Source organism: Haemaphysalis longicornis, unplaced genomic scaffold (assembly GCF_048455015.1).
Source record: "Haemaphysalis longicornis isolate Haplotype H1 unplaced genomic scaffold, Haemaphysalis longicornis Haplotype H1 scaffold_7, whole genome shotgun sequence".
NCBI classification, from domain to species: domain Eukaryota; kingdom Metazoa; phylum Arthropoda; class Arachnida; order Ixodida; family Ixodidae; genus Haemaphysalis; species Haemaphysalis longicornis.
The window spans coordinates 137,195,865-137,219,530 of record NW_027526422.1 but is presented as its reverse complement, the minus strand read 5'-3'; the positions used below and the strand labels follow the sequence as shown (position 1 = coordinate 137,219,530).

Genomic DNA, 23,666 nt, shown 5'->3' with positions numbered 1-23,666 from the left:
CCTAATATTGCTATAGAATAGCTCACAATGAATACCGCTATTTATCATTCACGTCATGCCTAAATTTCCTTTCAAATGAACCTAACTCTTCTCCTCATAGTTGCTAGCTGACGCGTACTAAACCCCATTAGGATTACCTAAAAATGAACGTCTCTATAAATAGATAACACTATATGATTCGCTTGGATCTTGCTTTATTGTTCTTTTGCAGATATTTTCTTTTCATAGAGACATTAGCGTATACAGGTCAAAAAGCATATATGGCGACACCGTAAACTGCGAATAAGTAGTGCTGGGCGTCAACTGAAAATTTTAACCCCGCTAATCAGCAGACTTTAATCGGTTACTTGATCGAATAATTGGCCGCAATGGGTTTATGAACAAATATAAAATGATTTGAATGATACAATGTAAAAATATAAAAATAATACAATAATGCAAATATCTGTACGCTCCTCGTCCTGTTCACAGACAATCCAGATAAAATAGGCAGATTATCGTCATGGCGCTGATGCGGCCGGGAGGTGCATTGCGTGCGTTCATCCTTCGTGCTATATTTCTAGAACCAGGAACATGGACACACTCGCCATATTTGCTGGCGGCGCCAAATAATTGTGGTTTACTTACGCCAGCGTTAGTCGCGACAACGGTAAAAGGGTGCGAGTGTCCGCTCGCCGTTTTTTGCGCCGTGTATATTTCTATTAAAAACAGCCATTTCCTCGTCAGTCTTGCCTATCAGCCAGCGGTTCTCATCACCACCATTTCTGGGCATACTCCAATCGCTTCCTGTTGTGACGTTCACAGCGGATTATTTGAACACGAGTACAATCTTTACTTGGCTTGCGCAAAATTTCTGCACGACACTGTTGGTTCATTTTGCTGACGTTTCAACCCAATAACCGATTAAAAAAATATTCTCGACTAAAGTATTAGTCCATCAATGGGAAGGTTAATCGATCAATCGCCCGCAGCTAATAAAAAGCCGTTTACTCCAACCCTGGCCTACATGGTCATTCTGTATTGAACCCCCCTGATTGCCGTTTCCGTAACCCAAAATGCAGGCTCTAAAAACACAAATATTGGTTCGGAAGCATCTTAGTTCACCCATACTGCTTGAAAACTGTTTAAGAAGTGTATATCGCGCAGTAAAATTGGAAGCATAATCGCACAAACACGTGTTTAATTTGGATGTTACGTAAGTTGGCGGGGAAGTTGGCGAGACCATTCTTGCTATGGAAAATTGTCGTCGCAGTGCAACCAATCCCCAGTTTCTTACTTTAGCTATGGCTGCGTCTGTGCCGACAACATCAACAGCCTCGAAGCGGTCGTCGAACAGCGCCGTGTCCAGCTTGCATTCCTTAGCTAGCTCCCAGGGGTCGTCGCCGAACTTCTCCATGAAAGCTCTCAGCAGGCTGAATTCTTCGCTGACGAGTGCCAATTTCTTCTTCTTGCGTTTCTCCTGCGGAAAATAATATAGTGATAAGAGACTCATTCGAGGCTATTTCGGATGAGCAAGCTTTTGTTTTCCGTCAGTTACGAATGTGAGGACTCACTGCGCACGGCTTCCTCCGGCTTTTGCACCGCACAAAACGGCGTTTTTCACACTCCCATTGTTAATGGTTCCCACAGCAGTTTGCGTTGCGGCCGTCTCTGTAATTAACTTTGCTCCCTTTAGCAGCGGCATTAACACCTTGTCACTGATTACAATTCAATCTTCTATGCCGCCTACTCAATCTTACACTCATTTTCCATTATTTTTCAACGTGTGCAAGCGATGGTGGATCGAATCGAGACGCCGTCGATGAGTGCGACTGGGGGACAATGCGATTCGGCGCGTTTGACTTCACACCCCATAGCAGGTCGGTCTGGAGCGTTACGAATGCAGCGCCACCAGAGCCAGTGCCACCACTGCGAGGCGCTTGTTCCGTCACCCTTCTACGTAGTGCTCTCGTTTCCTGTTCTGTTGCTGCTGTGTTTTGAATTGACAGCGAAATTTCTTACCGAAATTCCCTTTACTCATTCCCCTTACATTACTCGCGCAAGGAAAATATTTGGGTCTTGAAGGGTGCAAAATTGCAGTTGCGTTGTTCTGGTCACCTCCCACGCAGGGCGGTATTTTAATACTCACTAGAAAAGTAGGAAATATAGAGGCGCTGCAGCGGACACATCACGAATCGCAGCAGTGAAGTCCCATTAGTTTGGGAGGTGGAGGGGGGGGGGGGGGGGGGGGGGGCACTGGTGGTGTACGCGACTGCAGGAAATTTCTTGTTTACGTCGTTTATAATTCTACTGTGCGGATTTTTTTAGTTTCAAAATGTATGTGGAAAAAACGCGCAAACTACTTCTACGTATACAACAACGCGAAAAAACCAGATTTTGATTATGGACACGCAGAGATACCCACAACATGCCAAGGAAACGTCTCATGGTTGCGGCCCTCCATTTGCCGCAACATATTCAGCCATCGGTGGCTCCACTAACCTGCGTACCGTGCCTTTCTAGAGTGCACACAGGACGCTAATCTAATCCGCGGTGGTGGCTCAGTGGCTAAGGCATTGTGCTGCTGAGCACGAGGACGGGGGTTCGATTCCGACCGTGGCGGCCGCTTTTCTGATGGAGGCTAAAAGCAAAAACACCCGTGTGTACGAGATTTCGGCGCACGTTAAAGCTGCTTAGGTGATCAAAATTAATCCGGAGTCCTCCTCTACGGCGCCCCCCTCATCTCCTGCGTTGAGTCGGCACGTTAAAACCTACAATCAATAAACAGGACGCCCAATTATCTTCCCGGATACAGCTAAAACTCCTGCGTTGTCCGCAACGCATTGAGGCGTGAAATAAACCCAACACAAAAACAAATTTTTTATCCTTTTTTTTAGCGCGAGAGCGTTATCTGTGCCAATTGCGTAAAAACCAGTATTCCCAGCAATGTTATTCTAAGCGAAAGAATGCCGAGATAGTAATACGAGAAGGGCGCGTCTTTCTTGCTGGCGAAAGCGTTCCTGGGGCTCCGCTACGACCTCGATCTGAGCCCATGCTGTGTCCATGCGTAGTGGTGTTGCGGTGGACATGGATGAAGTAGAACCACCAGCTCATAGTGGTGTGGAACGCAGTGTAAATCCGGGTAGAAAAAAAGAATTTTTGGCGTCGTTTACTACCGTTTGCGTACAGTACTACGTTGTTTACCTAACCACATTTTGCTTTACTCACACGTGGTTAGCGTCCTTTGGCTTCTCGTAATTACACAGTTTCAGCTGACCGTATTTCGAAACCCACTCCGCTGCCGGTGGCTCGCTCAACGCGACCGGAGCGTCAGCATCAGAAACACTTTTACCTAAGCAATAACCGTATCTCTCTCGACGGGGAATCGAGTCACCGTTCGTGCCCTGTGCATGTGTAAACCAAAACAACCAAAGGAAACACAAGAATTGGTATCTTAGGCCTTAAAATAAACTAAGGTACCGTGTTTATTGCCTTGTTTCTATATTTATTCTCTGACACGATATAATGCTCCTAAACATATTTAAAAGAGCGATTCAACTTTCGAATCGCCAAGACAAGCCTCTCTCTCTCGGAGCTGCATAAAAATAGGCCCGCGCTTCGGTCAATGTTTTTCGCTTCCGTTCTACACGTCGTTGAGACGTGTGGCACGTTTGCCTATTCGGAATCGCTTTGGCGGTTTCGTCGCTCGTGTTTCAACTCAAGAAACGGAGTGCGTTGTTGCGCTAATGCCTCGCTGCGGGCGCTAATGCCTCGCTGCGGGGGCGTAAGCTGCCGAGACGGTTAGCTCAGCGAACAAGGCGCGCAAAGCGGGCCCCGCTCCGGTAATGCCGCTTGCGCTGGAATGCACCACGCATGCGCAATGGTGTTCCCGTTTACTATCGAAGGGGAGCGGACCGAAAAAAACACCGTCAGCGAACACTCTGCATTGTCTGGCCTTGCAAGAATCGCGTTATTAAAGCTATGCGTCTTAACTTGGAACAACCTCTGCGGTGCTCGAATGTCTCGGTAATTCATTATCCATAAGCGCTGAACACAACTTTTACTTTGCTAAACAAATAGTCACCAAGGAGGAGCACTTCGCACTGTCTGTAACCTCAAATTTGCCTCATGAGACCGTACTGTTCTTTTTTCATATCTAATTGGTCTTCTCATTGCTCTAGGCAATTCCGAGTCCGTTTGTACAAGACCAAAAATGGGGAATCGGCAACCGACAATGGTATTTTGTACAACCAAAGATACCCCGGAACATACTTATAATGACCCAGGACTCCCCCTCCCCCCCCCCCTTTCCTGGTCAGAAACATGCGCACAAGTAGTTCAATAGGATTTTCATAAGTATCGATGAGAGCTTCTAAAATTTTTGGCGCTAACACGAAATCAAGAAATGGTATTGAAAGGGTTCAGTTCTTAAGTAGCATCCCCTGTTTGAACCAGGCGTAACACGTTCACCGCATGTAATTAGGCACAACTTTTTGAGGCAGATTAATAAATAAAAAAAAAACTACTAGAAGAGTAAACACATCAAGGATGACTAAATGTGTTACAAGAAACAGTTAACGCCAAGCAAAAAAAGTGGGTATGAAAAAGGTCGCGCAATAATGTGAAATATTTCACAACTGTGGTACAACTAAAATAAAAACGAGGCGCTAGGCTTGTACACGCTTTCAAAACTGCTATTAAAACAACGTACGGTTAATGGAGCTCATTCTAAGAGTTTTCTCGTCGACAGTACAATTTTTTTGCTTTGTCGGACTTTTCCTTTAACGCCATCTTGATGTAATGTGGTGACATGCTGTAACCAAAGCCCCCTTTTTGTACAAAACGGTCTATTAAAAATATGTGATGTCCCTTATACGCCACGCGGAAACTAGGCAAGTTTGTTAAACAGAACGACTAAGATAATTGTAAAATGTAGGAAACGAACTTCCATCACTACAACTTTGAAAGCACGCATGACGTTATTGCATTAGTTCATTGGCTGATCCCGAATGCTTTCCGAGTATATCTCTCACTGCTTGTTTAAAACCACTTTGTAGACCCCGTATATGATACTGCAAAACATTATCGGTAGAACGCATCACTGTTTTAGGGTAGTTGGCCTTTTCAACGAAGAGAAAAGCGCTAGTAGCAGCGATAACGCAAGCACAATTGGATTTGTTTCAACCATAGTTGCTGGTGCTGCCGTTTTGGAATCTCTCGTCAGGAGTGGGCTCGTGGTGAGCCTGAAAGGTACGCTTTTCATGCAGATCGCGCTTCGTTTTCCTTACTTTATGCGCGGTGGTGACTGTGTTCGCTGGCGACGACTTTTTACGCGTCTCGAAACTGCCAGTCATTGGCAATTAAATCACTCAGCGCTTGGGCAGCGGTCACAAAATGTCAGCCAAAATGTGTGAACTTGGCCTGATGAACCGCCCTATTTTGTCATGAGCGGAAAGTTAGAAACGAGTCATCTTCCAAACATAGGTGAGCCGTTTCTTTGCGCATATGCTGGTAAAGTTCGTGGAAAAGCTCAGTTGCGGTAATAGTTTAAAAATTTAGTTCGAGAGCACTTACCAATGCTTTGGCTTGCTTCTTGACCATTTCGATGGCAGCAGAAGTCAGTTTTACATCGCCTACAAGGCGCGTTTCCCCAAGCTTGGTGTAGATGTAGATACCCCTTGGGGGTGCTGCAGCTCTGACCACATCTGCCAAACGTTCTATGGGCAACACGTTCTCCACGCGCGGTGCATCTGATCCAAGCAGTAGCATGTTCAAAAGGTGAACTGCTTTCTGAAAGTCGTTCAAGTTGTTCGCCTGCAGCTTGACTCGAACTAGCTCGCCACAGGGGGTCGCGTCGCATTTCAAGTTATCTTCGGGACGCAGCCCTTCCTGGCGGCGAAGCTCTGCTTCAACTCTGCTCTGAACAGCAACGAAGAAATGGCAGGGAAAAAAGAATGTCTCCTCCACAACTGTATGTAGGCTCAATGGCACCAATAACTCTGTCTTCTCTGGCCCCGAGGGCAAAGGTATCGCAGCACCTTTCAGTAAGACGCAGGAAGATTGCGCGGCGACGGGATCTTGAAAAGACATCCAGCCCTTTACGATGTACTCAGTGGCATTAGGAGGCTTCAGGCTCAGTTTAGGAGTGGCAGATCCAAGTTCGTCGTCGAACAGTCTCTGGATGGCACATTCCATGCGCCGCAGCTCCCTCGTGGACGTATCCCTGGGGGGCTCGTGGATGAGGCGCACACAGCTGAAATCAACCGGTAGAGAAGCCCTCAGAAGCTTTTCCAATGCCAGTTGACTTGCAGCTGGCGGCAATCCATGGATGTAGAGCTGACACGAAACCTTCTTGTTGCGGTCGCATGTCACTTCGGCCCCATCCAGTTCTAGACGAAGTGGAAGAAATCGCACAATGCGGTCGAAAGACTCCTGGTCTTTCAGTTCTGCAAAAGCGATGCCCGTACACAAGCGCCGTGCTAGTGAGACCTTAGCATGGAAAGCCGGCCTTCTCGCCCTCTGCTCTTCGCGGTGTTCGAGTGCCGGCCCCTTTACAAAAGCTCTCAACTCGCCCCGCTGCTCAGAGAGCGTTCGATAAGCGGCATCTGCTTGCTCTGCGGTCTTGTATGTGATTTGGAAGGCGTTTTCTTTCTTGAGAAACCAGTATTGAACAATGTCGCCTAAGTCGTTCACTTTCCTGCGAAACTCAGGCAGGGGGATTTTTATGTCCGCGAACACTACTGTGCGGAAAGTAGTCGGCGATAGGATTTCATCAACCCGGCCGCCAACGCTCACCACCGCAAGCACTGGTTGCGCGTTGTACGGCGAGTCACGAGGGGTGAGAAACGCCTCTTTATCTTTCTTGGCAAGTTTTGTCACCTGCTCAGTGATGATGCACTGGAGCTGAAGACGAGCTTCTAGGCAGTAGTGCTTTGTCCCTGTGATGAGGACACACTGTTTTTGCTCATCGAGTGTAAGCGATCCATTTGCACCCCCCGTCTTCTTCACATCCTCTTGAACAGCTTTCAGTGCCTGCGGGAGTTTGAACTGGTAATTCCAGATCAGGTTCCCAACGGGACCAAACCTCTCCTGAATTCTCGGTATATTTGAGGCTTCTTTTAGGTCCAAAGAAACAGGTTTGGTTTCTGAAAGAGAGTCAACACTTGGAAGTGCGCAGAAGTTGAGGAGCTGTGGCTTTTTGGCGCCATTCATCACAGCGAACAAACAACAGACCACGCGCTTGTCTCGCGCTACCTGCACGTCTGACACTGCCAAGTGGGAAACCTTGAGCTTGTTGCCTAAAACCGGGTGTTGATAGCCCGAGCTGGAAGCTTGCAGCAGGCCTTCTGGAAATGATTCAGCGAGCAACTCTCCTAAGCTAAAGGTGCAGTCTTTCTCTTGCTTAAGTGAGTCAGCACAAAGGTTCCTGCCCTTGAACATTTCAAATTCGGATTGAACTGCTAGGGCAGTGTTGTGCATCCGAGTAATGATAGCCTCGTTGATGCCGTTCAAGTCGCACCAACTAGTCTTCATTTTCTTCGGGACAGCTAGCCATTCTCTGTACACTTCAATTATTCGAGAAAATGTGCATCCTCCAGCAAACGCAGGCTGTGGGCGACGGCTGCCGTCCTTGTAGAGTGGTTTGTAAACCACCAGCGGGTCTTCAAAAGCTAGGATTGCCAACACAACAGCATGGAATCCTGGGATTCGGCCTGCAGAACCCAATACCAGCTTGCCAAGCCGGGGCTCTAGGCTTGTCTGGCAAAGCCTTGTTCCAAGCTCTGTTACTTTGCCATGAATGTTTATGGCCCCCATTGTCAGAAGCCCTCTTTTCACGTCTTTTAGGAGCTCTTTGGGAACTTTCTCCAGAAATGATACGCTTGTCTCAGTTTGTCGGTTGAGTAAACGAAGCACAATGTCTTCCATGAAACGTGTGTTTCCTGTGGCATCTGATGCTGGAGAAGTGAATGCATCTCGGCTGTACAGGCGGTAGCAGGTTCCACAGTCACGGGCTCCGGCCAGGGATTTTCGATCCTCAGCTTCCTTCTCAGAAACGTATGCAAGCTGCTTGACAATCACTCCGTTTCTGTAAACTGGTTTCAGAACTAGACCACTGTCTATGACACACCGGATGCGCAGTGCACTAACGACAACATCGGGACACTCTACTGCGAAAACTATACGCCACCTACTCTCGGAAGACGCTACCGTCTTGTATGTTGAGGTCATGCCAGAAAGGAGCACTTCATGTGTTACATCCACATTTAGGCCTTTCATCTTCAATTCGTGCGCAAGAATACCATCCGCAAGGAACGCGTCGGTCAAGGAAGGCAAGAACGTTAGGACGTCTCCACCGCCATCGTCCTTCTGACAGTACTCAAGAGCTGCAGCAACGCATGCCGCTACACGGTTCGTTGGCTGCCCTTTCCAAATGACACTCACTGGGAATCTTAGTTCGCAGCGGATTACATCCTGCATTCCAAGGCAGAACAGGTCCTGGATAAAAGGACACGTGTCAGGGTCTCTTGTACAGAGTATTAAGCGAACATGCGACACAAAGTGGCGGCGGAGAATGAGGAGGGCAACGTGCTGATAGGGACAGTCGCTTTCCAGTCCGTCCACGATGATGACCTCGAAGCATGCCAGCGCTGTCCCGCACCGTAGAAACTCGTGAAAGAAGTGGCGTGCTGTCGTGAAGACCACCGTTGATGCTGGGCTAATCTGTTGTTTAGGATAAAGCCAGCACTCCGCTGGTCCAATGTCACTCATCGATGCAGCAAGCTGTGCGCATTGCTCTGCTACGAGCTCATTTGGTTGGATGCTTAGAACGCGGCATCCTCTGTGTTGGACGTAGGAGGCCACGTCAAGGCTAGTTCCTGATCCCGGTGAGGTTATCAGCAAAGCTATCTGTCGCTTTTCCAGGCTGTCTCTCAGCGTGCCTTTAACGCTGTAAACATGATATGCTCTACGGAGCCGTGCTGCTTCCTTCGCAGTGATGCTATCGGCTAGCTCGGGTGACGATGGCAGCTGAGAAATGGTTTTGGTGAACTCTGTCAACTGGGCCACGTATGAATCCGAGAGTTTTTCTAGCGCCTTGCGTTGCTCCCTTGCTGCCTGGTCATTGCCCGGAAGAGACGCTATCTTCTTTTGGACACTTTGGATCCTGTGCTGCTGCGCGTTTATCACGGCTTTCACCTTTTTCGCGCGATGTGGCTCCTCACACACCGTCTGCTGTTCATTTCCAGACGTTTCAGTAGACAATATGCCCAAGCAAACTGGCATGTCATCGTCATCCATGGCTTGTTTCTTCAGTAATGCCATAGCCTGTCTTGCCTTGTCGGCGCTATAGTACACCAGGCATACGATGTCTCTACCACAGGAACCGACTTCAAGGATGAAGTTTTGCGGAATGCTGACCTTCGAAAAGTATTCCTTCCAAAAGTGGCTGTTCGTAGGCTCCTTTGTAACAAGGAGGCCAACTTTAGTTACAGGGGCATCCGTCGTAGTAGATATCTTTGATAAGTGTGCGCGGTCACGGTTAATTGTGAGCTCTTTGCGGGCACCATCACTTTCACTACTTGTAGTTGTGGCGATGTCCTCTTGTCGACCAAGAGGAAGTTTCTGAGCTCTCAACATGTCCCGTCCGGTGGCTGCCGAAGATGTGCTTTCCTTTGCTCCGTCTTTCTTAAGGTCTTCTACAAACTTCGAAAAACGGATGCTCCGGTTGGCCGCGTCTGTAAGTGACCTCTTTGCTTGGTCGTTGTGGATCAAGACGATGTGTATGATGTCTCTGTAGCGCATCTCGTGTATTTCAGCGGCGAAATCCACGTCGCCGGAAATGAGAACAATGCGCGAGCCGGTCAACTTGTAGCTGTCCGAAAAACGTCGCAGTACAGAGCGTAGTTTGTCGTCGGCCGCATTCTTCTGGTCTCCCGGCACGTGAATCACAGTGACATGCGCCTCGTCCAGTTCACGGACAACGACGGGCTTTATGCGTCCTATGTCGCATGCCACGATGAAGTCTACTTCCCTGTGACCTGGATAAAATATCCTGCGCACCTTTCGCACAATCTCGTACGCGGGCACACCTACAGGAACTGCGCAGTTCTCAATGTCCCAGAACACGCTGATCATTCCGATAGACGAGGATGCTACGGGACCACCTAGGGTCGGTGGCTCTCTACAAACTTGTCCTTTCTGCTGGCTGTAGTCCCTGGCACACGAGTCTGTTAGGTCCTCAAAATAATCAGCATGGCGTGATGACGTATCAAGGCACCCTTCTTCGCTCAGATTCTGTTGGTCGTAGTAGAACGGGTCCGCACGAACGTCGTCCGCGTCACAGTCGTTGCCACCGCACTGACTTGACGCGTCCCCAAACTCAGAAACGCTGCGCGTGCAGCTTTCGGACATGACAGACCGCGCGTAGCCTGTGTTCATATGGCGTACGGCTCGCTTGAACGACAAAAGGCTTTCTCCAGCGCTTGGGGCTCCCTCGTCCTTACCACCAGCGCTATGTAGGTGCATCCAGGCGCTGCCGCATCCCCTCGATTGAAAGCGCCCTCTATAAAAACGGCCACGAGGAAAATGGCCTTTGCTGTTCTTTATATAAGCACCCTGTTTTTGAACTTCCTGCTGGTATGACTGATGCGTGTGTTGGTCCCCGGTCCCACTGTCTTCCAACTGCCGATGTCCATCATCGGCCCTCGTGTGGGTACTTCGCCCGGCGTTTGTGCCATGGGGCCCGGTGCCCTGATCGTCATTCCTCCTGCAATTAAGAAAGTCGTATTTCTGCTTGTCACGCACTGTAAGAAATCGCAAACAGTTCATATAAATGAATCGATAAAGGTAACTAAACACGTACAATAAGTGAAAAGCTGCCTTGGCGCAAAACTTCTGAACGATTAGGAGAAAACACATACAGTACTGCCGCGGGCAGAAAAATGCCTGCAGTGTTTGGGCAAACTCTCCATATTAGGTAACAAGACTTCATGATCAGTGTTGCGCCGGCTGAACGCAGAGGTGTCTAGCAGATTTCAGTGTTAAAAAAGAATTTTAGGCAAAAAGTAAAAAAAAAAACCTTCGAGCAGGGCGAGTTCCGTGCTAAGAAAAGATCACGGCGCAGGTTACAGCCGCGCCTACTAAAAAACTCGTGGCATCCGTTTCTCTTCCTCGACCTTTAAACTTTAAAAATGGCGATATGTGCGGAATAAAAGCACTACAATTACAGTTTTTCCTTTCTGTTTCTACTCCTTGCTAGTGGCCGTGGATACTGACAGGAGGGTTTGATAAATAGAGACTATATCCACCCTGGCCGTCAAAATATGCAAGAGCTATAGCAAACTTTACAATGAGACCACAGCGTCGTGTCACCTGTATACGGGTAACTAAGTGGCCACGTAAAAGAAGCGCTAAAGTCGACCTGCATATTTCGCCAGTTTGAAGCCGGGGTAAAAAAACTCGTTTGTCGTAGAAAGTATAATACGTAGTTCTTACTTGCACGGTCGATAATTTTGGGCCGCCGAGCAAACTGCATGCGAAACCCTCCAGTTTGATCATAATAATTTGTTGGGCAGGCGTCTAAGTCTAGCTACCGCAGAGGGCAACCTGCCTAAAAGAAGTTCCGTTGCGCTAAAGGAACACAACGTCAATATGATAATCACTACATTCTCAGTTTATTACCATTGAAGCTGACGCAATATAACGGGAAGGAACGAGTTCAGAAGTGAATGGTTTTCTGAGAATGCCTTTTTCTAGTCTTTATAAAGCATAGAAGAGATCTAAAAAGCCCGAAACAGCATATGTAGATTGGCGAAACTAAAATGGGGAGCTTTAGAACGAATGAAGTGCTTTATCCTATACGTGTGCCAAATTATTAGGCATAAAATTTACCAAACGAAAATCACGCATCCCAGTCAGAGAATATGAGCACCTGGATACACTCGCGAGGAGATATTGCAGTGTGTTCGGCTACAGGCTGCCGGTAACAATACAATTTCTGACCATGGTATTCTAATGTAAACAAAAGAATAACAATGCCGTTTGGATTACACCAATAAAAATTTGAAATCCAAGGCTGGAAGGTTCTTGTGTCTATCATGCTGCCAATGCAACAGTCATGTATCACTCGCCAACAGCCATACGTAAAAGTCGGCGTACGTGGCCAGCCTGGTTGTCAAAAAGATGGAGGATGCGCTGATACACATTCGCAATATTGCGCGTTTGTGATCTGTCACCTCCATAGTGGGAGGACAAGAAGTTTGACTGCCTTCTGACGAACATAACTCAACAAACCTTGGGACCTAGCCAATGCTGTGCCTTCAAATTTGTTTCCTGTTTTGTGAACTTCCAAGCTGAATAGACACACAGCACGAACGCCCGCACATGCACCTTTAAGCTGCTTGTACCTGACAACGAGAATTAGCGCACTTCTACGGTGTTACACAGTTGCTCAACTTTCGTGAAATTTTATTCGTGTTGCCGTCGCTCTTTTCTGGAATTTGTTTGTTATTTTTGTCTTCGTTTTCTGGGGAATATATATAACATGCATTTTTTTCTGTTTCAGTCAGTTCTCTGCTTTACATCTGTCAGTTCTTTTAATTTTTTGGTGCTTAAAATTGTTTTACTAATAATTACAATTCAGTGACTGCATGTCTTACTCGGTCATGCATGCATTGTTTCCAAATTCGAGGCGTTGGGGGTGCGGCCGTGCTCAGTAAAGAATGTTCCGCTATGACGAAGTCCGACGACACCTTTGCACCTTTGGGTCGTGAATGCATAAGCATGGATGTCCAGTTCAACTTATCAGACACCTTATTTTTTTCCGTCGTTGTGGAAAGTTTTTGTAATCTTGCCGTTTGCGGTGCATTGTTTTACAAATGCAGGAGTTCACGACGGTGGGAAATTATGCTGCTTGCCTGTTCTCTCGTTTCGGTCTGTAATTCTGCTCCCTCTGTCGGCGGTGTGCTGGCGTGGACAACCACCCCTCGTTACCTCGCGGTGTGAAATGCCTTTAAATTTGGTATGCTTTTTAAGGGGCCACCTCTCGCTACTTCCGAGTTCAGACGAAGAAGCAGACAAGTGTCCAGGGAGAGTGACATTTATCACCACATGGTCATCTGTGTGCGGCTGCGTTGAGAGCTTCCGCTTGTGCTGTTGCAGGCAGAAGAAGAAACAACAGATACAGAAAAATATGCGCAGTGTCGAATGCCACGGTGCAGCTTCAGTGCGAAGACGGAAAACTGAATTGCATTGAACGAACTTCCATTCAGTTCATGACCAGAAGAGCGAGAGGGGGAGAAGCGTGATGCGTGGTAGGGGAGAGCGAATAACGAGTTACGTTGCGAAGGGGCAGACAATTATCGTGTTTTTCACAACGTTTGCAATGAAGCATGTAGTTAGGAAACCATTTTTTAGCGAAACGCGAAAAATTTTGTCAATTTTTGCTTTACACTAGAAAAGAAGTCGAGGCGCCCTCCTTCAAGACAAATTCATTTCTACGTGCGTGTCTCTTCATGCGCCGCCATCACAGTGCGCTTTCACGTATGGTAGGTGGCCCACTGGTCTGTTATAAGCGTTGGAGTAGCGGGATCACTGTTCCCCATGAGTCACCGTAATGGCTCATTACTTTCTCTGGGAAATAAACGAAAACCGCAAGGGCAGCGGTAGTATGGTCGCCTTTTGCTACGCTATCGTACCGCAAAGAGCACTTGTCTGGCACGTATCATCGTACTCGCGTTGCTTGAGGAGGATTTAATTCTCAAGTTTGCCAGTGATTCGTTTTTGGACATTTTGTTGTCCTACCTGGAGTGATGAGAGGCGTTGGAGGCTCCTCGTCTGATTGCGCCAGCGCCGCGAGGGGGCACAGCGGAACCACGAGGCCCCGGCCTCGATCCACCCAGGGGTTCCCCTCTTCCGCCAGTGGTGTGCCCGGGACCCGGATGGGGTTGGTGACCACCTCTGGGCCCATTGTGGGCGCCCCGCCAGCTCATGGCTAATGGGCCCTGTAAAAGTTGATGCGACACACAAAACGCGAAACATATTTTTGCCACACGTGGACAGACCATGAGCTTCTGTTTGTTGCAAATATGCAAGTATTGGTATTTGAAAAGAGCTGCGCCGTACCGCTTGGAGCAACTTGGCTATTGAGCAAAATGTTCATTGGGTGGAACAAAAAAAAAAACGATCTACGGAGAAGGACGACACAGGATAAGCACTTGCCCGTAGGTTGTCCTTCTACGGAAGTCGTTCTTTTTTTTTGTGCGATCAGCTTTTCCTGCAATAGAGTACCAACTAGCCAAAATTTTCACGCTGATCAGCAATTTCTCACAATTGACTGTTACGCTAGAAGATAGTAAAGAATATTAGTGGCTGACGTTCTTTTAAACCAATTTTAAAGTGAAGCGCGAATGAAAATCTCCTGGGAAAGCCTACCGTTTCTCTAACAAAAACCAGCGCCCTTTATAATAAATGTTCGTTTAAACTACAGCCATGAAGTGTTCGCCTTAGATGCGTCCCTGATTTATTTTTTTTATCGGCACGAGAAGGTCGTCGAAGGAATTGCAAAGAAAAGGGGGGGGGGGGGGGGAGGCGTTTTACATAAGAACAGCCAGCGAACACAGCAATGCCACCACGAAAAAGCATAACAAAAAAAATGACAAGACGCCACTGTTAAAACGCACACTCCGGTACGGCGACTACGTATTTTGTTGCTCCATAAGGCCACATAATAAATTTGAAAGAGGCACTATATAAAGGTCGCACGTTGCGACACGCCACTTCATACTTATTGTCGATAATAGTGTGATCATTGTGAGCGTTGCTTCAGCAGGCAGTGCATTAAAGGCGGCTATTGCACAAAATTAAGTGATTAACACTCATCTCTACGGACATCATAGGACAGCGTGTATGGCAAAACGGTATTATAACGACATTTCGATTGAGTGTAGGGTTTAACGCGCCGACGCAACGCAGGCGATGAGGCGCGCCGTAGTGGAGGGCTCCGGATTAATTTTGACTACCTGGGGATCTTGAACGCGCGCCGAAATCTCATTCACACGGGCGTTTTTGCTTTTCGCCTCCATCAGAAAAGCGACCGCCGCGGCCGGATTATAACGACATTTCAAAATTGCGGATAACTGCGCTTAACTTGACAACCGACACTAATTGCATGGTGTAGTGACCGTGGCGCTGTTCCAACGACCCCAACATGAAAACAAGGCTGCTGCTAGTTCGGATTTGACCCTATTTGAATTCACTAGCTCGTTAAGACTTGTGAGATAGTTTCACCCTAGCAGACAAACATGTCCATGCTTGTTACACTGAAGCATTGCGATGTGGACGTAATGGATCACCAGTGGCTGCTTTATGTTATTTGTATTAAAACTGAGACCGATAGGGATCAATGACACCTGCTCAGACAAAACTTCCTATGGTGATGCACCCCTTCGAGCATATGCAACGTCGACTAATTTGTTTTGCTATAGATACGGCAAAACACGATTTCATGCTGTTTTCTGTAACCGTAGTCTTGGCGTAAATGAGCGTTTATTGAATAGAACCGGCCTTAACCCGCGACGTTCTAATTTGTCAACACAGCGACGGGTACAACACATTCCGAATTATTCGTTACTTTTCATAATTAGCACTTCACCGTTCAGTAGAGCGCAATCAATATCTGCCTGCTGCCAGCTGATGACTTGTAGCGAAGCTGCGTTTTTAAACAACGTGGCTGGAGCTTGTGCTTTATTGGAACCAGAACAAATTGTGCAAGGTAGTGAGCTGAAACGATTACATACACATCGGAAGCGTTATGTCAGTAAGTGTGATAACTAGAGATGGGATTTTATGCATTGCAATTTTGTTTACTGGAAAGAATAAAAGAGGGCGCAAAGCAGACTAAGACGTGTGGTTTGTTTTATTCGTTTAAGTAAGCGTGAACCAACTAGCTCAAAAAGTTTTGTTAAGTCCAATTTGATCATTGCGCTCCTATCGGCCTATTTTGATATATGGGCATGAATCAGAGTATAAGCACGGCTGCCATGGTGTTCCTGGAAGGCCTATAAATGCCTATTTTGGCGGTTATGCCAAAACGCCTGTTTCACAATTGATGCCTATATTAACACTATTTAACCTCACATTTCATTTTTAGTACCGTTTAAGGTCATTATTTATCTTACTGGGCAACTTGTTGTTGTAAACTTTATGGGGTTAAACCTAGTCCTCTAGTTCAACCACCTCCCTTAGTCAACCACCTCCCTTAGTAAAATGGGACCCTCCGGCTAGCACACGCCGCCCCGCTGACATGACGCGAGCGGTCAGCGAACGCGAAAACGAAAAGAGCTGTAGTGGGAAATGTGAGGGAAACTAAAAAAAAAAACAGAAAAGGTGATATGCACCCTTTGTTAAAATTTTGTTGGCCAATCCTAAGCATTCTCTACCACGAGGAATTCAAAGAATCCGCTTTACCATTAAATCTGACGAAACTATTTTAAGGCAGTAAGAAAGAAAGGTGTTTCTTCTCGCTTTACTGCCTAAAAAGTTTCAGCCTCGCTCGGGACGTAGGCTTGTACATTGAATTTTTTGCAGCCTGCGCGTTCCCGGCTTGGCCCACAAAATTTTGACATAGGCTGTACGCGCGGCTTTTGGTGCGTAGCACTTCAGGGTCCCGGCGTGTCGTCACAGCTCGTCCGGGTTCACGGGGTCTGGGTAGCGGAGCGAGTAGGCGTCACGCAGCCAAACAGAGCCTTCGAAAAGATCACCGCTTCCCCTAAGCGCCTCGTGTTACGAAACCGATGTCAATCCCGTTGCGCCACAGAGGCGCACGTTACTCATATGCAAAGTGCTGGGGGTGATTTTGCGCTGCTCCGTTGCAACGGAGGCTGACGTTGCTGGGCCGGAAATAAGTGCACAACAGTACAACGAAAAAAAAATCATGCACTAGCGCTTATTACCCCAAAATGACAAACTGCATCCAGTGCCCTTTTATAGGCGTTTTCAGGGGCTGCGGGGCACTGTCTTGAATACGAATGGTATCGGCGCCAGGTTTATGCTGAAACTAGTCAACAGAGGGAGCCACATCCCCTTTGGTAAATCACTGCTCCTTACTTGGCAGCTTCCACGTAGAGTGGAACTGTTTTATTTTTTTGGAAATTACTTATGGCGGGCTCTAAAGTCCGCTTTTTATCAGGAATTTGTTACGCTGTTAAAAACCTTTCAAATAGGCTCGTAAAATGTGCGAGCGTGTATGTGACAGTGTTTGGACAGCTTCCATGTGCAATTCAGTTATTGTAAATCTACATGAGAAAATTGGCGAGTTGCACATAACAGTCACGATATAGGAGCATGTTAATTTCTCAATAAATCGTAGTCTCTCTTGTGCTTATTTGTGTCTGTTTTGGTGTTCCCTAATTTAAGTGCGCAAGGCAGACATAGGTAGCGCTTTTTAAAATCAGTATTCCCAGATTTCAAGTATTCTTTTTCAGGCCTCTGTTACTATATGAGACGCTACAGCAAGCGACAGCGGCCATTGAACATAACTGTGACCAGTGCGCTTGTTCAATTAAGCCAATTGATCGTATTTAGTACAGTAGTTTTAATGGACAATTGAACGTCTATGCGCGTCTGTTCGTGCCTTCGTGCTATCATAAACAATGAGGTTCTTAGTTTTCGTCTCGTAAATAGAGGTCGCGCACGTCGTTGTTTGGAATTATTTGCACTTACATAACTACGTAAGGTGCCTATATTCGCAACGTTGCTGGCCTAAAACGATGTTTTTTCTGCCTGATTTGGCCCCGAAAACAAGCCTTTTGAATGCCAAAAAATGCCGCCTGTAGTGATACCTACCAGACAGTTTTTAACGTATAGCATGTGCTTCTGAGAGAGGCGGGCTGCTTACGAAACCGGAAAAGCCGAACGCAATTGCACAATTCTCCGTTATAATTTGCTGCACCCTAGTCAATAGTGTTTTCTCACGCCTATTCAGTGGTTCCGCTGTCCAATCACATTTCCATCGCAGCTTTACGGCGATCGTTGAAGACTATAGTGTTTGTTGGGCTACACAAACAAGAAACAGTAGCAGAAGAGTAACAAAATGCACATTGAATCGCTTTTCCAACAGAAGACAACAGAAAAGACGACGCGTTAAGAAGCAGCGTCAAAAGGTTTCACGCTATGCTAAGAGAGTGGACGCCAGCAGCGCGAATGCGGGGAAGTAGAATGAATTGAGCAGACCTTCATTGCATTCTTCGGGGTAGTTTCACAAGGAAAGAAAAAAAGCGCGATGGATGGGAGGGGGAAATGAGAGCGGTGGTTACGTGTCAGGAACGTCTGAAGCCTCATTTTTTATGATAATTCAAATAACGCACATTGATACACAATTATCTTTACTTCCTTGGGCAAACAGAAAAAATAGAGCTATATTGAGCTCCATCACCCTAACCCGAGTGTACTCTTGAAACTTCAAGGCGATAGGTGCAGAAGTTCGTGCTAGGTGTGGATATGGTATGTTAAACCAGGAATTTGTCAAAGAAGTCATTTTGGAAATCCCCCTTCCTTTTAACATCGTTATTAGGACAAAGTCTTGAAATCTGTTTTTCGCCATTTGTGTGGGTAACTTTTGCGAGCGAAAAGTACCGGCATATCTCCACGCACCCCATATTAATTGGCAAATATTTAGCAAATCATAATGCACTGCAAAGACAAATTAGTTTAATGAAGCGGTTGTTAAGTGAAAAATACCATGCAAACTCTTAGAAAGATGTATTGGCTATCTGAGCAAAAACTAGTTCGATAGCAGATTGGGAGTGCGATATAATGTAGAAGTTCTGAAAAAAATTACCATTGCTTCCTAAAGAAAGTTGAGACAAGCGGGAAAGCTTCGTTGCATCAACAATGCATCAAAAGTGCCTCAAAATCGTCGGTAAAATTGCGTCCAACCTCTGCTAAAAGTGAGTCCAAAGTATCGTCAATCCTTCGAAGACCCAAATCGCAACCGAAGAACGAACCCATGCGAGGACTTTTTGCGCACCAAGTAAACGCATGTATACGCACGATCAAAAATGTATGCCGGTATGTGGTTTAAGAGGTAAAGGTATACTCTTGTACTCCTTCTTCAAGATCGATAGGCGTATTGTCTTATCTAGAGCCGTTCGTTTTTCGCGACTCCCAAGTAACCGTTTTGACGCAAAGGAGGCCTGATTTCACGCACGCGCCGTGTGTCCAGAGACCTTATCAGAGATTTTCGGTCGACCAACCGGTCTATGGGGAAATGCATTAGCTTTTCTGAAAGGACCCCATCGGTGCCAGGAAGAAAAAACTTATGTTGAAAATTATTCCTCCCTTTTCACTGTCTCCATGGTGTAATTTTTGTACACATCACCAGTCTGAGCTCTTACAGACTGATAGACTCAAACACATCGTATTATGAAGGGTTTGACGCGGTCCAACTACACCTTGGAATTGAGCCGCAGCAATAGTTGTGGTCAGGGCATTAATTTTGACCTCTTGGGGATCATTACCGTTAGCCGAAATCTCGTCCCACGGGAGTTTCTTGCTATTCGTCCACACAAGAAAAGCGGCCTCCGCGGCCTGGAATTATACCCGCGTTCATATGCTGAAAAGTACAGGATATAAAGAATGTACTCTAAAAATTTGAAGCCCTTATGACCACCAGTGTGGCGTGGCGTGGTCATATCTCCTGCGAGACCTCATTAGAGTACCATTTTAAGCAGTCCCGCTAGGCCTCTAGCGGCGACCGAGGGTGATGTTCTTACATTTTTCTTTTTTAGAATGACTTAAATTTATTAGCAAAACGCATTTCGATATACCTATCAAACGGTGCAACATATATTGGGGAATTGGGGAATCTAAAAACACTTAATTTTCTCCGACAGAGAATTCGCGTCACAGGGACTGGTTAAGGCGGAGAACCAAAACTACTTTAAAGATATTTGGGGGGCAGAATATCACCAACGATTGCTGCAGTATCTTTTAAGGCGAGCGAGATAATCACGGCTTTGAGAAGGCATGATTGCTCTCCAGTCCTCCTTGTGGCGCCTTATTTCCACGAATCCTGAATTTCCTTAGAGACCCGTATCAAATGATACAAAGGCACTCCAAAACTTTTATGTTTGAAAATGCAGAAGTTTCAGCCAAGCGTTCATTCATCCACCATTCAGCCGTCAGATAGTTGTACGTTTACTTCTCTTTATACGTAATGATGGAAACTTCGAATAGTTCACAACGCCACAATAACCTAATCACAACAAGTCAGTTGAAATCGGCGTAATGAAAAGGACGTCCTGAGGCACGATTTCACAGTTGTTTTTCCTGAAGTCTACAGTGTATCGAATGCTACAAATCGCACGTGAGGAAGTACCTTTGCCGAAACGCATACACGAAGAAACACATTCAGGTATCAATATGCAACCATCCAGTAAATGTTCTACTGACAACGTTAATAAACCATGACGTGACTATTGACGGTAGTACAAGGTTCTCAGAATGTATAAACGAGCGATTATGCCGTGCTTGGAGAGGTTGTAATACGGAGGGCGATGTAACGTATTGCATTTCAGCAATTCGGTGTAATAAAGTGTCGCGCGATTTGTATTGATAATTCATTTATAAATGGTGGGGAAGTGGGCTTGCGGTAAGTTCCAAACTGATGATGCTTATTCTAGCTTAGGTCAATTGATAACCAGGGGTGCTCTGCCATCTAATATACGCAAAAGTGGATGTGCCGCTGCGGTCCAAGAAAGCATGTGTGCGCGAAGCAACAGTGCCGTTCGTTCGCGGTAACGATGATGTAAACTGCGCATTAAGATATATGCTGAGAAGGAATTTTTGTTGTTGAACGTCTTCATTGTATTGTGTCTTACCAATTTAAAAAACAGACACATTCCGAGAATTCTTCTCAAATCCGTTTGAAACAATCGATAGTACAGCAATCAATGTTACAACAATCAAGCAGTACAGTAGGTTGTTGGGCTTGTGCGTACTGAACTTTTAAGACAATGCCTAAAGAAGCGTGCGTGACGACGCATGCTACGTAGTTTTTGCGATGCGCTACTGGGGTCGTACACTATACCGCTCACTTCCGGGAAGGTATATGTGGGCCAGACCGGTCGTTGTGTCAATGACCGCTTGGGGGATACCAGCTATCAATAAAAAACAAAACAGGGTCGCATCTTGCACACCATTGTTTAGGCTGTGAAGCAAGCCATGTCAGCCGCTGCTGAATGAAACAAAAGTGCCGAGCAGAAGCCGGGAGCAAGTCGCCCACGAGTCGGTAGAAGCCTTTTTTTTACAAAAATCGTGAAAATTGGGGGAACGAGCCTTTTGTTAGGCTGTCCGGAAATTGAGCGAAGTTTTTACTGGCATTTTCCACGCACAAAGGAAAATGAAACTATAAAAAACAGGTTGCTTTGTGCGCATGTGAAACATATGGTATGCATTCATGTTTATTTTATGGTATAGATTCATATATGGTATAGATTCATTTTTTCGACAAAGCTAGTTGTGAGCCTGGGCCCGTCATGTCCTAGTTGTACTGGTCTTGTCTTTGACGCGCAGTTTTTTCTACTCTTAAAAACAATGGTTTACAAAACGCCTAAAATGCCTCACAACCACAATAGACGTCTCCACCAAAAAGCACACTGAAACAACAGGTTGAGAGACTGGGAACGCTATCGCAAACGCGCTAAAAATATATTTAAGATATAAGAGCGGCACAAGAAAAAGCTTTCTCCGAAGTACTGTTATCTATTCTTCAGACGAACCCAAACAACTTCTATGCATCCTATCATCCATGGCCGGATACAGCCGCTTAGCATTTATATAAATAGCCGGAAGGTGTTGTCATCGACGAGACCTATTACGCCAGTGCCCCCAGTGCCCACTTTTCCCTTGTCTTTTCTTCTGCCACTAACATTTCTGCCGGATACCACTAAACCCCAGCTCTTTCGGGTTGCCTGTTGATACTTTAATAAGGCCTCAGAGAATAACATTTCACTTATTAAGAGCTCTTAAACGTTTATCTTCAGCCGTCTGCGATCCGATGGACAGCAAATTATTCAAAATACTTTTCTGCAATCTATTCATAATTTACACCTAATATTTACACAGTCACCTGACAATGAAGACGTCCTGAATGACTGGAGAAGGACCAGGTTAAGCCATTTGCAAATCTCGGAACCCTGCAATACCAGCTAACTATAAACTTGTCTCTGGCTAGCATATCATCAAAGCTGCTTGAATATCAACTTCTACACACGGCAACATGCCTTCCGAAAAATTCTCGTGCGAATCCCAATTAGCAGACTTCACACATTACTTACCACAATACATGAAAGCCAATCTTCAGATTGATGCAGTCTTTCTAGATTTTCTAAGGCATTCGACCATGTTCCTCACAGCGTATTGTTACATAAAGTTTCCAATTTCGGAATTTTTTCAAACAATTTCCTGGCTTTATCTTTCCTTTTTTTAATCGGGAACAGTTCTCAAGAGTCAATGACGATCATCCGTCTCATTATTCTAACGCCAGGTGTCCCACAGGGTGCCTGCCTCTCTACGTTGATTCTCCTAATTTATAATACTGACATACCTATTAATACTCACAACAAATTAAAAACTGTTCGCGGATTATTGCGTCAATACACCGCCATCCGCCACTCTGAAGACATCATTACTCTTCAACCGGCTCTCAAACAAATTTCAGCAGGTGTGATAACTTAATAATGCCATTAAACATTGACAAATGCAAACTATTATCATTCCCGCGTAAAAACGCTAACACAGTTTCCGGACAAAACTAACTCGGTCCTGATTGCCCCAGCAGCACCACACAAATACCTCGAATGCCACCTCACATCTCTACTACGGGCATTTTACATACAAACAATCTGCTCAGATGCCCCACGCATGCTCGGTTGCCTGCACTACGGCTTGCATGTCCGGACATTAATAAACGCGTCTACATAACATTCGTGCGCCATTAACTAGAATTAACGTCATAAATTCGGCATGACTCCCAAGCATACTACATCACTTACACATTATGACCTTACAAGATGGGGCCGCCCGCTATATCTGCTCACAGTACTTCCCAACGTCACCACACTAAGGCAATATTTAAACGTGTGTCGGACACAAAATAAATCGGACCGAGGGAGCGGTGCGCGATAACTATCGGCGCGACGCCTTCCGGTCGAGCGCCTGCTGTCGAGATAGCTGAGGGCCCATGCGTGTTCCGGTCCAGTCAATGTATGTCAGTTTTCTCCATCTCGGCCGCAGCGCTTCGTTTCTGTTCAGTGTGGCACCCGGCGGCGCGGTGCGCGGTGCTCGCTGCGAGCGACACGATTTTTGGCAGCGGCCGATAACGTGTGGCATGCGCTAATGCGCTCAACGGCGCCGCTCATCTTTGCGATATGGTGTCGGCCGCTCCTTTTACTGCCATCTCATTGGCTGCACAGAAAATTGTCGTTCAAGCAAGTCTGTGATAAAGAACCAGTGCTGATTGCTATGTGACGAACATGCAGTTGGTACCATGCACTGAAAATAACTGGGATGGGTTATTCGCTTCGTACATACGCGATACAGCGAGTGGCTTACTACAAGCCGATTAGGTGTGTGCAAACTTGCCGTCATTGTCTGTTACCTCGCGAATACGGGGGGGCAGCGATTGGTAA

General features: G+C 46.3%; 1 protein-coding gene across 2 annotated transcripts in view; it reads right to left on the bottom strand.

Moving 5' to 3' along the window:
* LOC144147053 (uncharacterized) overlaps positions 1-23,666 on the bottom strand; it is a 58,135-nt gene that overhangs the window by 32,596 nt on the left and 1,873 nt on the right. The window contains exons 2-4 of one of the 2 annotated variants that reach the window (XM_077679078.1): positions 13,780-13,979; positions 5,554-10,744; positions 1,277-1,459 (exon numbers count right to left, since the gene is read on the bottom strand). In XM_077679078.1, coding sequence (XP_077535204.1) covers positions 1,277-1,459; positions 5,554-10,744; positions 13,780-13,967 — 5,562 coding nt within the window. In that variant the 5' untranslated portion in view covers positions 13,968-13,979. The remainder of the gene's footprint in view (positions 1-1,276; positions 1,460-5,553; positions 10,745-13,779; positions 13,980-23,666) is intronic. The other variant, XM_077679079.1, reaches the window with a different exon arrangement.